The following is a 16,644-nucleotide window of genomic DNA, read 5'->3' on the forward strand; positions in this document are numbered from 1 at the left end:
TCAGAATTAAATAAAAGTGAAATAAATCGGATAATAATATTTTATTTTTATATTAAATTTCGAGCATAATTATCTCTGATGAATCTAGAAAGGGTAATTTCAATATAATCGTGTGCTCGTTCTTCGAATTCTTCAGCCGGGACATCATCTTCACTCATTGGAAAATTATGAGCTCGCATAAAATTATTCAAAATGAAACAGCAGTAAATAATATTGGCTGCTCTTATAGGATGGTACTGGAGCTCGATATGTTCAATATGTTTTCTGGTGGGAACTTGTCGCGCATTGAAGTAAATCTCGTATTCTTCAACGGCATCCGTGTTAAGATGAAGATGCCCAAATACTGGCATCATAGTAAGCACACGGATATTTAGAATTTACTGCTAAGAACTGCAAAGAACTATCACGCATAGCCTCAACATTAATGCTATAAAATCTTTTGTAACATCGAAAATGATGTGGTGGTGCTCCAAATCCGTTTTCGGAGGAGCGATGATTTCCTGGAAACCTGACGTATTTAGTCATGTTCTTCACAATTAATTTGGATATATTCGATACACATCGAAATACTGAGGGCTGGCTCAAATTGACCAAACTGTTGTCTCCAACGGGCATCTGGTAGCTTCCGGTCGCAAAAAAGTTGAGTTTAGCCAAGACTCTGGTGTGAAATGGAATTTCTGATGCGGAATGATCATATTGTTCCAGATCTTCAATTAATTGTTGGGCAGCATGAGGAAGCAGTCGGAAACGACTTATGAATGCCTCTGTAGAAATATCAAACAAATCTCCTTGACATTTCAAATATTTCAAGTTGCGAGCATTTTCTGAACTGAAAAATATTTTTAAAAAAATATAAAAAATAAACCAATTATTTAAAAATAAATATTAATTATATGCGTAATTTGACTTTATTCAACACTTACAGCATTTCTTGACGTTCTATCTTTTATAATAGCATTACATTGGCCAAATTTCGATTCATTTTCTCAAGACTTTCACTTCACAAAATTTAAAAAGACCTCTAAACTTTCCTTGGATCGTACAAGAAAATGTATGAAACTGTCAAAGAATTGTCCGGAATTTATTTGACATTACAAATAGATATTCTGTGGACTCCTGCATTGAAGATCCATCTGTCTAGGGTTCCTGTACTTATAAGATAATGAACGCAAAATTGGTCAAGTAATTTATTTTAGGGAGAGAAAAGGCAATTAAAGTCGTGGAAAGATGGATATATTTAATTGGAGTTTTTGGAAATTATGATTACGAGCTCGGATTTCCGGAGTGATACGGTTATTCCGGACCACCCTTCTTTCCAATGAGCGATTTGTGGATGTGTGGAATGACACCACCACCCGCAATTGTGGCCTTAATCATCATTTGTAGCGCTACAGTCCGTCTAGGACCTTGGCTTCATTCACAACCTGTCTTCATTTTAATCTGTCCTCAGCCAACCTTTTCCAATTTCTTACATTTAATTTTCTCAAATTTCCCTCTATTTGATCCAACCATCTCATCCTGGGTCGACCTTTAGCACGTTTTCCTGCTGGTTCCCCTTCAAATGCTCGCTTAGCTGGCGTACCCTTTTCCATTCTCACAACGTGTCCAACCCATTGTATTTGTGTGGCCTTGACGTGTGCAACTAGACTCGCATCCTTGTATAGCCGTTTGAGCTCATCGTTCCTACGGATTCGCCAATTTCCAGCCGTTTCCTCTACTGGACCAAAAATCCTCCTAAGAATTTTTCTTTCAAAAGAGGCAAGTTTATTTTCATCAGCTTTTGTGATTGTCCAGGATTCACACGAGTAAGTTACCACTGGCCGCACAAGTGTCTTGTAGAGCTTTAATTTGGTGTGGATCGAGAGGGACCGAGACTTGTATAAATGTAGTAAAGCATAAAACGCCCGATTTCCTTGGTTTATTCTTGAGGCAATTTCTGTGCTTACTACATTCTTAGAGTTGACATTGGAACCAAGATACTTAAAACTATCCACCCATTCGAAGGTTTTCTCTCCACATGAAATGTTTCCACTGTGAGTTGCATCGCTTTTCGATACCATCATATATTTTGTTTTTGATTCGTTTGTTGCGAGTCCCATATGCGATGCTGCTTCCTCGAGTTCTTGATATCTCTGCTGTATATCAGTCACTCTTCGGCCAATCAGAACCAGATCGTCGGCATATGCCAAAATTTGGGAGGATCTATTAAATATGGAGCCATTGGGGCTGATGGTTACTTGTCTGATAATTGCCTCCAGTGCAAAATTAAACAGTAAAGGCGATATCTGGTCCCCTTGTCTCAGTCCAGAGCTAATGGAAAAGCTGTCCGATTGCTTGTTATTTATACGGACACAGCTTTCATTACCCAGTACTGAAAGTCTTGCCATTCTGACAAGCTTATTAGGAACGCCGAAAGATACCATGGCGTCCCATAGCCGATCGCGTTTTATGCTATCATATGCCTGTTGGAAGTCAACAAACAAGTGATGTGTAGTGATGGATTGCTCTGTGCATTTTTCCAGAATCTGGCGCAATGCAAAAATCTGGTCAGTTGAAGATTTTCCCGGTCGAAATCCTGCCTGATATGAACCAATTATCTTTTCTGCCCATGGGAGCAGTCTACTATACGTAACGTTGGAGAGTACCTTATATCCAGTACACAACAGAGAGATACCGCGATAATTCTCGCAGTTTAATCTTTAATCAGTGGCCTTAATAAGGCTGTCTAATTCCTCATCTCCACGGATGGCCAGCTGCAAGTGACGGGGAGTTATACGCTTCACTTTAAGATCTTTTGATGCATTACCAGCCAACTCCAGTACTTCAGCGGTGAGATATTCAAGGATGGCAGCTGAGTAGACGGCCGCTGTGGCCCCCACGCGTCCATGGCTTGTGGTGCGATTCTTGAGATGCCGATGAATTCTGCCCACAGGGAACTGCAATCCAGCCCTAGCTGAACGCGAAACGGCCTTTGCTTTGGCTTTTCCAGAATCCTTGCCTGCTTTTCCGCCAGCCATATCCACAGATTTGTCTCAATTTATCAATATTTTCACAGTATTTTTTTGGGCAGAAAAAAGCGAATGTCGCTACAATTCAACACAACAGCGTAGGGAAAGCGATAAAACCATTCTTGGATTAATTGAAAAATTCTTGGATATAGAATACGGTAATTTGAAAATTTTGTTGGAGACTTTATAACAAGGTCTAAAATATTTGGAGAGTACTAATATTTTAGAACTTTATATTTTTTCTGTGAGAATACCAAATTTCTTGGATCTTGCTCAGTTACAAAATTATAAAGATGGCAGAATAGCAGCCTATATCAAAGAATTGTTGTATTTTGTGACACTTTCCATTTAAAACCCTAATTTAAGTGTCTTAGTCGAGTAGAAGCAGTCAAATTGGCATCTGAGTGGTTTCAAAGCGTTATTATGGGAAAAATCAATTTTTTCACACTTAAACGACAAAATCGGACAGATAGCATTATCTGATCGAAAAGTGATGTAAGGACAAAATATAGAGACAAATGTTCTCTACAATTATGTCGAAGTAATTATCAGACTCGGTTCAGCGACAGTCGAGATAATTGAAGTTATGTGATATTGAAATTGGCTTTTCGACTGTGGCGCTCCCGGTGTTGGTCCCACGAAGTTCAAGTGTTCTAGAAAGTTGTAGCAATTAGTGAGATCTTTCGTTTAAGCCCTCACTCATCAAAATCGGTCAAATAGAACCGGAGATATGAGGGGTCAAATTTCACGAAATTCAAAAAATCATATCTGTGCAGACAAACCTTCAAGGAAACCAACAGAAATTAAATTAGTATCCGGATATATTCTCCTTGAGCCTCAGTATCAATTGGTTACCTTTAAGTATATTAGAATGGCAATTAGTGGACTGTATTTCAGGAAAAGTTGTATGGAGAGCCTCTGGAGCAATGATATTACCTTTAGGAATAAAAGACACTATTAAAAAAGAGCCCAAAGAGCCGTCTGGCGAGGAGAAACAAAAAAAAATCACTGGCTGGTGTGTAGCAGGATGTCTCAGGATGCACCACTTTCACTTCACTGTTAATTTAAAGACCTTTTTCTTGTAATTTTAAAGAATTTTATTAGCGAGCACGTTTTTTCACTTCTTCACAATGTGATCTTGACTTTGCTACTGTACTTTTTTCAATCATTGATGAGTGATAGAGAGAAATTAACAATCATTAATTTTTGGGAGAAAAAGATACAGAGTGGGAAAAGAGAGACAATTGCATTTGACTGGAGACAAGCAAAATCTACAATATTCGTCTCATTTCGAACTGTCCCATACATTAACTCCCCCAGATTTTGATTGTCGTTTAACTTTACCTAAAATTTTCTTTTAATTTAATTAATATTTTACTTTAAATACCTTTTTTTTAAATTTAACTTTATATCAACTTTAATTCAACTTAATATTGCTTTGAGATTTACTTCAATTTAAATTTGGGAGACCTATCCTCAGAGACACAATCGTTATTTAATTTGATTTTTCGATTGGTAATTTTGCAAGTTTGGAAATAGGTCTAGTGAAAATTTTGTCTTTGACTTTTATTTGTACCACCCTTACTTTGTTGTCCAATCCAGGGCACACCTGTTGAACTATTCCGAGTGGCCATTCCGAATTTGCACTTTCCGTTCTCAACAAAACTACATCACCTGGCGACAAATCCGAATGCTCCTTATCCCAATTTTGTCGCTCCTGAAGAGTATGTAAATACTCTTGCCTCCAACGTTTTGTGAAATCATTGCGGATTTTTGTGCATAGTTGCCAGCGTTGTAGGTTGCTCAATCCCTCACCAGGGTCAGAATTGTCTGGAAGTTGCGCGGGTGCTCTCCCAATCAGCAAGTCTCCTGGGGTCAGGGCTTTTGGATCATCGGGATGGTTCGTGACTGCTACCAGGGGTCTGCTGTTTAAGACCGCTTCGATTTGAACTACGATGGTATTTAACTCCTCATACGTCAAAATAGCAGCGCCAATGACCCTCTTAAAATGATGCTTAAAAGAACGAACCGCTGCTTCCCAAAGACCTCCGTGGTGAGGGGCAGCCGGCGGATTAAAGTGCCATTGCACTTTCAAATTGCTCGAGTAGTCCGTCAATTCGTTCTGCATTTGGTGATCCTGAAGCATTTTTTGGAGCATCTTGTCACTTCCGACAAAATTCGTGCCATTATCTGAGTAGATGTGAGCTGGCAACCCTCTTCTGGATATGAACCTTTTGAAAGCTGACAGAAACGCGTTAGTCGACAATGATGTGAGAACTTCTAAATGCACCGCCTTTGTTGACATGCAAACAAATATTGCAACGTAGGCTTTTTCAAAAACTTTACCTCTGGGAGCTCGCTTAATGGAAATGTGTCCTGTGAAATCGACACCAGTGTGAAGAAATGGTAGAACATGAGTCACTCGTGGTGCTGGTAAATCACCCATGATTTGTTGAGTTGCTTGAGGCTTGACTCTTGTACAAACTATACAATTTCTCACAATTTTTCGGACTAGATTTCTTCCATTCAGCGGCCAGAAATTCTGTCTCAAAGAGGACAGTGACAATTGAGGTCCAGGGTGAAGTAACCTTTGATGCTCACTGAGGGCAACTAACTCTGCTAGTCTTCCACGGGGCAATATGATTGGATGTTTGACATTGTATGGCTCAGCTGATTGATCTATTCTCCCTCCAACTCTCATGACACCATCGGAATCTAAAAATGGCTTCAGTTTTCGAACATTGGGTGGAATATTGTTGAATTGATTCCTTTGCAACAATGAAATTGCGTCCATTAAGTTGGCTTGCTGATCCCATTTCAACAATAGTAATTCGGACTTCTGGAGGTCCTTGACTCTGAGTCTACTGGTATCTACCAAAACAGAACTCCTAGTACGTCGACTCAAGCCAGTTTTGAAAACTTGAGCAGCCATCATCACCCATGCAAGTATTCTTTTCATGCGAACAAATGAACTACAACGTTCCAGAAGTTTTTCAAAGACACTTGCAGGCTCCGGTTCATCATGAGCAATAGTGTTGAGGCATGAAGGTGGATTGTTCGTGGGATCAAATTCGGGGGGCCACTGAGATTTATCCATCGTGAGCCATTCAGGCCCATGCCACCAAATATCGTGTGTCATCAAATGGGTAACTTTACACCCTCTTGACAGGACATCTGCAGGGTTTTCCTTTGTAGACACGTGCCGCCATTGATGAGCTTCTGATGATTTTAAAATCAGTGACACTTTGTGCCTGACAAATTCAGTTCTGCGCCCCTCAGGTGCGTATATTTGATGCAAAACTACTTTGGCATCGGTCCAGAAAAAACATTGCTGGATATTTAGATCTTTAGAAACTGTTTTCATGAGTTGCACAGACAATTCTGCGCCCATAAGTTCTGCTTTGGGTATTGTGAGCACTCGGGTACCATCTTCCTTTGACTTGATAGGTGTGATTCGGGATTTCGATGTCAGCAGATTTGATGAGCGCTGCCCATCTTCACTCTCACACACCAAGTACACTGCAGTGCCATAGGCTAGCATACTTGCATCGCAGAAAGCGTGCAACTCATATTGATAAACTTTGGGCAAGTGGGATATCCATCTATTGATCCTCAATTCCTTCAAGTGTGCCAAATCATCTGTGAATGCGTTCCATTTCTGTAGTAAGTCTCCAGGAATTTCCTTGTCCCATTCAAGAGCTTTGGTCCAGGTCTCCTGAAGCATGGCCTTTGCTGTGGTGATTATTGGTCCTATCAATCCACAGGGGTCGAAGATTTTTGCTACGGTAGAAAATAAGTAACGCTTAGTGATTATTTCTGGCTTTTCTGACATCGTTTCTTTAAATTGAAATGTGTCACTTGAGGGATTCCATGTGATTCCCAGTGCTTTTGCCTCCTTGTCTAATTCAAGGGACGTTAATTTAGAAAGTGAATCATTTTCAGTGGAGAATATGGCTCCGTCATTGGTTCGAAACTTGGAAAGAGTCATTCCAGCCTTTTGAAGAATTCCTTTCAGCTGAGATTCTGCCTCTTGAACCATTTCAATTGTAGGTGCGGAGTACAGACAGTCATCAACATAAAAGTGATTTTGCAAGATCATAGAGCCGATTGGATATGTCTGTTTTTCGTCCTCTGCCAATTGGTTCAGCACACGCGTTGCCAGGTAAGGAGAAGCCGCCACTCCGAAACAAACTCTCTGGAAACGGAAATCCACTACTTCGCTATTTTCTACCCAGACAAATCTGTGAAGATCTTTATGAGGTGGGTGGAGTCCGACCTGGAGGTACATCTTTACGATGTCACAAGTCATGGCGTACTGGTGCATGCGGAACCTCCATAATATGGCAATAAGCGAGGGTTGAACAACGGGGCACGATTTTATACAATCATTGAGGCTGATTCCCGACTTGGTTTTAGAGCTTGCATTAAACACTATTCTAATTTTTGTGGATGCTGAAGACTCACGAATCACACAATGATGAGGGAGATAGTATGAAGGATTCTCCAATTGGGTCAAAGGGACTCTTTCAATTATGCCCAGAGTCAAGTATTCCTTGAAAATGTTTCCATATTCTGAGTACAATGGTTGATTTTTCTCCAGTTTGCGTCTCAAATAATTCAATTGGTTTACTGCAATACGACGATTGTTACCAAGTTCATTTACATTGGAGCGCAATGGAATTTGCACTACATATCTACCATCTGGACTTCGAGTTGTTGTAGCACCAAATTGAGCTTCGACTTCCTGATTTTCAGATGAAGATATGAACTCCCTTGGGACTTCCTCGATTTCCCAGAACTTTTTTACTGCTCTTTCAATGCTGCTAAGAGTCGTGACATTGCATGAGACAACCTCAGGCTGCTGCACACTGTAACACGGGCCTACAACTAACCACCCAAAAACACTTTGCTGCAACATTGGTAAGCCCTCCCCTAGACTTTGTCTCTCAACTCCCAGGAAGTCCCAAGCATGAGCTCCCCCAATGAGAAGATCAACCCTTTGAGTTTCGTACCAGGATGGGTCAGCTAATACCACATGAGCAGGAATGGGAATGGTTGCAACATTGATTTTCCAATTTGGTTGTTCACCGACAACCTTTTGCATGACCAGACAATCAATGGCTTGCACTTGAACAGAACTGTTAACTTGATATTGTAGTTTAATTTGGACTGACTTCTGACTCAAATTTGATGAGCATCCCACCCCATCCACAATGAAATTAGTGCGCTTAGGAGAGAGACGTAGCCTTTGGCACATATTTGTGGAAATAATATTTACTTGGGAAGCAGGATCCAAAATTACTCTGCAAGTCTCAACCCCATCATCCTTTCCAAGAACTTTGACCATTGCAGTTGCAAACAACACGTGAGAATTGACGCCCTTGGCAGCTCCAGAACAACTTAGGGTAGCTGAAGTATTTGGCGGATTCCCATTAGGAGGTGATGGCAAGGGTGGTACATTGGAATTAGAATTGGTTGGAGGCGCGAGAATTGTGAGTGAGTCATGAAGCAAATGGTTGTGTCTCTGATTACATTTCTTACAAGATTGATATGAGCAACTTTCAAGATTATGGGACTCTATCAAACAATTTTGACACAACTTGAGATTTTTAACTACTTCTAATCTTTGAGTAGGGGCATTGCTCAAGAATTTTCTACATTTATAGAGTTTGTGTGGGTGAATTTTACAATATTTGCAATTAACCTTTTTATTTTCAACAACACAAGAGGAACCTTTATTCGACTTACTCTTTTGCTGACTGCTGCAGCTCTCCAGGCTTTTGCATCTCGCGTTCAAGAAGTCGTCGAAGTCGCTCCAGGTTGGAATTCCTTCAGGTTTTTTGTCACTCCACAGAGAACGAGTTTGATGATCAACACGTTGCAAAGTCCAATGGATTAGCCAAGGATCACGGCCGGTGACGGGCAAAGCATCAAGCGCCTCAAGACATTGTCCAGTGACTGATTGAATGCGACGTAGTGCTACAGCATCTGGCTTAGTGGTCTCTTGGACTCCCAAAAATTTGTCCATGAAGGCTGTTGCAATAACCAGTTTGTCATCGTATCGTTTCTCTAGTCGGCTCCACGCAATCTTGTAGTTTTCATCTGTGAGGGGCATGTTCACGAATAATCCTAAGGCCTCTCCAGTTGTGTTTGACCTTAAGTACTGCATCTTCTGAGAACCCGTTAGGCTCTTATTATTCTCCAGAGTGGATATAAATAAGTTCTTGAACGTTGGCCAGTCGTGATATAATCCTCCAAATGTTGGGATCTTGATTGGTTCAAGTCCGGAGCCTTTATTATTACGCACTTCAGGGCTGGTTCGATCAGATTCCACTTTAGAACTCACTATTTTCTCAATTTCAGCTCGCTGGGAAGCGAGAATCTCTTTTAGTTTGTTCTCTTCGCTCATTCTCTGCTGTCTTTGTTCATTAAGTTGTTTAGACATGAGAGTTATCAATTGTTGAATAGTCTGATCGCTTGAATCAACACCTGACACTGATCCTTCTTCCTTGGCGGCTTTATCAGGAGTGTTAAATGAAGCAATCAATTGACTTAACTCCAATTCCACTTGGCAACACTCATCTATGAAGTTAACTAATTCATTTTCTTCAGCAGTAAGTTCTTCCGGAGTTGTTGCTTCGTCGATAATTCCCCTTTGAACCGCCTGGAATTTATTCTCAATGCGACCCACCATCTCACGTTGGGCTATGAGAGTGCGTTCAGCTCCTTCCTCTTCAAGGGCTTTAGGATTCATCTTGTATCTTTCCAGTATCTTCTTGATGGTGGTCAATTGGCCCTTGTAAGCTCCACGGCTTTTCTCCAATGTATTAGGCATGGTAGGGATGCAATTCGATCTCCTCGTCGGCGTGAAGACCAAAAAAAATGTGCAGACAAACCTTCAAGGAAACCAACAGAAATTAAATTAGTATCCGGATATATTCTCCTTGAGCCTCAGTATCAATTGGTTACCTTTAAGTATATTAGAATGGCAATTAGTGGACTGTATTTCAGGAAAAGTTGTATGGAGAGCCTCTGGAGCAATGATATTACCTTTAGGAATAAAAGACACTATTAAAAAAGAGCCCAAAGAGCCGTCTGGCGAGGAGGAACAAAAAAAAATCACTGGCTGGTGTGTAGCAGGATGTCTCAGGATGCACCACCTTCACTTCACTGTTAATTTAAAGACCTTTTTCTTGTAATTTTAAAGAATTTTATTAGCGAGCACGTTTTTTCACTTCTTCACAATGTGATCTTGACTTTGCTACTGTACTTTTTTCAATCATTGATGACTGATAGAGAGAAATTAACAATCATTAATTTTTGGGAGAAAAAGATACAGAGTGGGAAAAGAGAGACAATTGCATTTGACTGGAGACAAGCAAAATCTACAATATTCGTCTCATTTCGAACTGTCCCATACAATATCTCCGGTTCTATTTGACCGATTTTGATGAGTGAGGGCTTAAACGAAAGATCTCACTAATTGCTACAACTTTCTAGAACACTTGAACTTCGTGGGACCAACACCGGGAGCGCCACAGTCGAAAAGCCAATTTCAATATCACATAACTTCAATTATCTCGACTGTCGCTGAACCGAGTCTGATAATTACTTCGACATAATTGTAGAGAACATTTGTCTCTATATTTTGTCCTTACATCACTTTTCGATCAGATAATGCTATCTGTCCGATTTTGTCGTTTAAGTGTGAAAAAATTGATTTTTCCCATAATAACGCTTTGAAACCACTCAGATGCCAATTTGACTGCTTCTACTCGACTAAGACACTTAAATTAGGGTTTTAAATGGAAAGTGTCACAAAATACAACAATTCTTTGATATAGGCTGCTATTCTGCCATCTTTATAATTTTGTAACTGAGCAAGATCCAAGAAATTTGGTATTCTCACAGAAAAAATATAAAGTTCTAAAATATTAGTACTCTCCAAATATTTTAGACCTTGTTATAAAGTCTCCAACAAAATTTTCAAATTACCGTATTCTATATCCAAGAATTTTTCAATTAATCCAAGAATGGTTTTATCGCTTTCCCTACGCTGTTGTGTTGAATTGTAGCGACATTCGCTTTTTTCTGCCCAAAAAATACTGTGAAAATATTGATAAATTGAGACAAATCTGTGGATATGGCTGGCGGAAAAGCAGGCAAGGATTCTGGAAAAGCCAAAGCAAAGGCCGTTTCGCGTTCAGCTAGGGCTGGATTGCAGTTCCCTGTGGGCAGAATTCATCGGCATCTCAAGAATCGCACCACAAGCCATGGACGCGTGGGGGCCACAGCGGCCGTCTACTCAGCTGCCATCCTTGAATATCTCACCGCTGAAGTACTGGAGTTGGCTGGTAATGCATCAAAAGATCTTAAAGTGAAGCGTATAACTCCCCGTCACTTGCAGCTGGCCATCCGTGGAGATGAGGAATTAGACAGCCTTATTAAGGCCACTGATTAAAGATTAAACTGCGAGAATTATCGCGGTATCTCTCTGTTGTGTACTGGATATAAGGTACTCTCCAACGTTACGTATAGTAGACTGCTCCCATGGGCAGAAAAGATAATTGGTTCATATCAGGCAGGATTTCGACCGGGAAGATCTTCAACTGACCAGATTTTTGCATTGCGCCAGATTCTGGAAAAATGCACAGAGCAATCCATCACTACACATCACTTGTTTGTTGACTTCCAATAGGCATATGATAGCATAAAACGCGATCGGCTATGGGACGCCATGGTATCTTTCGGCGTTCCTAATAAGCTTGTCAGAATGGCAAGACTTTCAGTACTGGGTAATGAAAGCTGTGTCCGTATAAATAACAAGCAATCGGACAGCTTTTCCATTAGCTCTGGACTGAGACAAGGGGACCAGATATCGCCTTTACTGTTTAATTTTGCACTGGAGGCAATTATCAGACAAGTAACCATCAGCCCCAATGGCTCCATATTTAATAGATCCTCCCAAATTTTGGCATATGCCGACGATCTGGTTCTGATTGGCCGAAGAGTGACTGATATACAGCAGAGATATCAAGAACTCGAGGAAGCAGCATCGCATATGGGACTCGCAACAAACGAATCAAAAACAAAATATATGATGGTATCGAAAAGCGATGCAACTCACAGTGGAAACATTTCATGTGGAGAGAAAACCTTCGAATGGGTGGATAGTTTTGTTACCAAGATACACAGGGGGTAACTTTTTTTTGTCCCACGATGTGGTGATTTTCTTCCTGAGTATGGAAACTCCAGGGAAGATCCTCACAATACTTACCTGGTGCAGAAATACTTCTCAATATTCATTTTTTTATGTTGGGCGCCAGATCCTACAAGGATCGTGCACCAGGAAGAAAACACTCGTATTGGACTAAGGGCAGAATCACATTGTCAGTCAAATGCTCACCGTCACCGTCAAAACCCTCACCGTATTTCGTTGATTTACGCATTTTTTTCGCAATTTCTGTAGAAATTCTCAAGTATTTAGTTACTTTATCACATACTTTGAGTTACTGGATGAAAATATTCCAAGAAAGTGGAAGAAATAAGACGAAATAGCGATAAACGGTGAGCGAAAAAAACTGTACGAGTTCCACTCGAACAGTTTATCCAAGACACTAAATTGTGCCATAAAAATCGATGTTAGACAATTCATAATTTTCAGTGAAAAATCACTTATAATTGACATGTTTGGAGGAATTTCCTTGGTATTTTTCTTTCTTTTTGTAGACACAAGAATTTTGTAGGAATTTTAAGAGAAAATCAAAATTTAATTATTTAGGACAAATTTTACGAATTCTTTTCATGGATGTCATAGTCAAGGACAATTTCAGCTACCCACTGCACTGGCTCAATCACAAATTTTATTTACCTGAAGTGTTACTGTAGCAAATCACTCATTTCCCGGTTCCACTCCCACGCATTTCACCCAGATTGAATGTCCCTGAAATCACCCTTTACAGCTTCCAAGGCGGACGCCATTTCTGTTTGGATATTAGCAGCATCAGTCTCACTATTTTGGATCACTGACACCGGAGCAGAAGATTGGGAATTTGCTGAAGAAGTAGCTGGAATATCTAAAATCTTCTCCGGATTAGCTCGATGCACATCCCACCGACCTGATTCACCTTCTGTGCCTCTACCATCTGCACCCAATCAAATAGCAATCCATATAGCAGCCTCCGGTTTTCACTGCCCTCCGGATTTTCTTCGCAGTAGTGTCATCTTTAAGAATAGGCAGAAAAGTCTGATTTTCCAGAAACATATTGTGTGTGTGCTTCAACAAGGAAAAGGTCAAGGTGTGGGCAGAGTGTTTCTGCACTTTGTTACTCATTTTTCCCACCAAATCACAGAAAATTCACAGGAACAGAAAATTGTTTACACTTATCGCTGTGGTAAGTTTCTACCACAATCCCCACTTTCATCGATTGCTAGCAAATTGGCATGCATGCCAGTGCGAATAGTGCCAAAAGGTTTGCTTACATAAGAAAATTGTGACAAGTGTTGCTAAAAAAAAAAAATCATTAAATAATTTTCAGTCATATTGTGAAGTAAAAATGGATTTTCTAGACGTTTTGACTCTGGCAGGGGTAGGATTTTGTTATCTCTCAGCTTTGCAACAATCAAAGCAAAAGCAGAAAAGAAGGTGGTGGGTTCGCCCTATAATTTCGAGGAGAAAAGACAAGGGTCATTTCGACAATTTAATGCAAGAGTTGAAATTTGAAGACAAGGACTGGTTCTACGCATATACCCGAATGGAGAGACGACAATTTGAGTGGATACTGAGGAAGATATCTCCATTCTTAGAAAAGGAACATTTGATGAGAGAACCTTTGTCACCCGAACTTAAACTTTTTGTTACCCTGAGGTAAATATTCCAGTAATCCTATAAAAGATGCTAAAATATCAAATATCATTGTCCAGATATTTAGCCACTGGGGATCAAGTCTTCACTGTTGCAGCTGATTTTAGAATTGGAGTTTCAACTACTCGAGGAGTTATATATGATGTATGCAAAGTTCTTTGGAATGTATTGTACGAATATGCTTTTCCAGACTACAATGAAGAGACGTGGTTGTCAATAGCAAGAGATTTTTTACAAAATTGTCGTTTTCCGCATGTAGTTGGATGTATTGATGGAAAGCACATACGCGTAAGAGCACCTAAGCACAGTGGTAGTCTATATCGTAACTTCAAAGGGTACTTTAGCGTAGTTCTCCTCGGCGTAGCGGACTCTACATACAGACTGATATATGTGAATATTGGCTCTTTTGGTTCTTCATCAGACGGTGGTATCTTGGGAGATTCTGTTTTGCAAGACATGATTGAGAAGGACAGGCTAAAGTTTCCAAGGCCATCTCCACTCCTGCCAGGTGAAGAAAATATTCCCTATTTTTTTCTGGGAGATGAAGCTTTTGGTTTAAAATCTTGGCTTATGATTCCTTATCACGGAGGAAACCTTGAGGAAGATAAATTTCAATTCAACCGCCGTCTGTCAAAAGCACGAAGAGTTGTAGAAAGCTCGTTTGGTTTACTGGCTGCAAGATGGCGTATATATCATACATTGATTTGCGCATCACCAGAAAACGTTGACTATTTATTGAAAGGAACAGTCGTATTGCATAATTTGTTATGTGGGAGTCGCTCTAGAATGTATTACGGGGGAAATCAAATTTCCGAGGAAACTGAAGATAATCTTCAGGCATCTCTCCAAGATTCTGTTTTGAATGAAATTCCTAGGCAGAGGCAGAGAACGGAACCACGAAATATATCTCAAAGCGCAATAAATACAAGAAATTATTTGAAGAATTTTTTTACAAATGAAACTGTTAGAGAATAGGATATTTCTCTTTATTGAATCATAACAATTTTTGTTCAAAATTTACATTTCACAGAGAACTTTAAAAAGAAAATTAAGGGTTTTCACATGAAAATTCATTAATTTTTTTTAAAATAATTTCTGTATGAAAAACTATTAGTTTCATGTAGTAGCGTGGTTTAAAATTATAAAAAGGAGTTCTTGAAAATATATTCCAATCTTCGAAGTATTTTAAAAGTATGAATTGTTCTCTATTGTGAAATGAAAATGTATGGAAAATTATTATTGTATTTGAAATCCGAATCAAAATGAAAAATAAAAATATTCAGTTAGCATAAAATAAAACAAAAAATTAAATTAATTTTCCAAACGAGCTTCTTCGAGTACATTATGAAGCCTTGCAATTACTGTTTGTTGTTTTTCCAAATCCCAGAGCGATAGTTGTGACGTAACATAATGTCCATAGCTCACTGCTATTGGTTTCGGTGCATCTGCACGGTCCACACGATGCATCATTGTGTTGACGATTGAGAAAAATCTTCTCTGTTCTTCATTCATTGAATCATCTTTAGATTTTCTATTATGCTTGGATCGCGGTGGTGGAGCAGTGGACTGAGGAAAAGGCCTCGTTCTTACTCGTCTTCCTTGATTTGAGTTCCTGCAGTGACGTTCTGACCGAGGTTGTGATCGAGGACCTATTGCAAATTCATCTTCTCCATCAATCCTCACTTCATAATTATTTTCAGATCTGTGCGTTTGATCTTCACTTTCACCTTCATATGTTCTATTAGTTGGATTTGAAGGTGTAGTTTTTGAGCCGCTACATGGTACATTCAATGATTGGCGCTCCACTACATTTTCGTCCTCATGTTCTGCTTCTTGGTTCCAAATTTGTATATTTTGTGGTGTACTTATCAGTTCCTGGGAAAAATCTCTCAATTCATGGGAAATAAAATCTTGAGATGAATCAAAATTATGTGATTCAGTTGGTGATTGGAACGAGTTTGAAACATTTGGTTGATCAACGGGCACATCACACGATTGTGTAGACAATTCAGTTGAATTCTGTGATGTTTCTAAATCTCTCGGGGTAAAATCATTTCGAACTGAAAAACATTATGGAATTTGCAAATCACAATATTTGCACAAATCACTATATACCTGTTTCATATGTCTTCCTCCTAGTTGGAACAGCGTCCAGAAAACGCATTATTTTTGCCAGAGGCCATGTAGTGTTTTGTATGAGTCCACCTTTTGCTCCAGATCTGGGTTGATTTTTCTTCACCTTTGCTTTCTCTCTCCTATATTTGTCTCTCAACGCGTTCCAGCAAAGTTCTACAGATTTTCCGGTTCTGCCATAGTCGGCGTCGATTTCAGCGTATATCCGCTGTTTCAGCTTTGCATCTTTGTAATCCTTGCTTGTGATATCCCAAATAATAGGTTGATCACGTATCTTAATAAGTATTTCTTCCAACTCTTCGTTTGAAAATACTCTCATACTTATTTTGGTTTAGGAATGTCACTTAAAAATTGACCGAAAGAATTTTCCCACGACTGCAAAGCCCCGCGCATACATTTTATAGTAGGTTTTTATGGCACTATTCGCACTGGCATGCATGCCAATTTGCTAGCAATCGATGAAAGTGGGGATTGTGGTAGAAACTTACCACAGCGATAAGTGTAAACAATTTTCTGTTCCTGTGAATTTTCTGTGATTTGGTGGGAAAAATGAGTAACAAAGTGCAGAAACACTCTGCCCACACCTTGACCTTTTCCTTGTTGAAGCACACACACAATATGTTTCTGGAAAATCAGACT

At 39.7% G+C, this 16,644-nt stretch overlaps 3 protein-coding genes across 3 annotated transcripts; 1 reads left to right on the forward strand and 2 right to left on the reverse strand.

Moving 5' to 3' along the window:
* Positions 1–2,699: 2,699 nt before the first annotated feature.
* LOC129808689 (histone H2A.v) lies at positions 2,700–3,119 on the reverse strand. The gene has a single exon (XM_055858460.1). The coding sequence runs from the start codon at positions 3,015–3,017 to the stop codon at positions 2,700–2,702; it is 318 nt and encodes a 105-aa protein (XP_055714435.1). The 5' UTR covers positions 3,018–3,119.
* Positions 3,120–3,851: 732 nt separating this feature from the next.
* LOC129808690 (uncharacterized) lies at positions 3,852–9,843 on the reverse strand. Its single transcript, XM_055858461.1, has 3 exons — positions 8,757–9,843; positions 4,594–8,417; positions 3,852–3,863 (listed from the first exon to the last, which is right to left on the reverse strand). Exons 1-3 carry the CDS (start codon positions 9,841–9,843, stop codon positions 3,852–3,854), a joined length of 4,923 nt encoding a protein of 1,640 aa, XP_055714436.1.
* Positions 9,844–11,049: 1,206 nt separating this feature from the next.
* LOC129808691 (histone H2A.v) lies at positions 11,050–11,469 on the forward strand. The gene has a single exon (XM_055858462.1). The coding sequence runs from the start codon at positions 11,152–11,154 to the stop codon at positions 11,467–11,469; it is 318 nt and encodes a 105-aa protein (XP_055714437.1). The 5' UTR covers positions 11,050–11,151.
* The last annotated feature ends 5,175 nt before the right edge of the window (positions 11,470–16,644 follow it).

This window comes from Phlebotomus papatasi, chromosome 5, assembly GCF_024763615.1.
Source record: "Phlebotomus papatasi isolate M1 chromosome 5, Ppap_2.1, whole genome shotgun sequence".
NCBI lineage: Eukaryota > Metazoa > Arthropoda > Insecta > Diptera > Psychodidae > Phlebotomus > Phlebotomus papatasi.

What these genes read in the sequence shown, in the direction of transcription:
- LOC129808689 (XM_055858460.1), bottom strand. Translation starts at nt 3,017, where the DNA reads ATGGCTGGCGGAAAAGCAGGCAAGGATTCTGGAAAAGCCAAAGCAAAG.
- LOC129808690 (XM_055858461.1), bottom strand. Translation starts at nt 9,843, where the DNA reads ATGCCTAATACATTGGAGAAAAGCCGTGGAGCTTACAAGGGCCAATTG. An exon ending in CTGCAGCAGTCAGCAAAAGA is followed by an intron (nt 8,418 to 8,756) that starts GTAAGTCGAATA and finishes CAAATACTTCAG; the next exon opens with CTACCCTAAGTTGTTCTGGA.
- LOC129808691 (XM_055858462.1), top strand. Translation starts at nt 11,152, where the DNA reads ATGGCTGGCGGAAAAGCAGGCAAGGATTCTGGAAAAGCCAAAGCAAAG.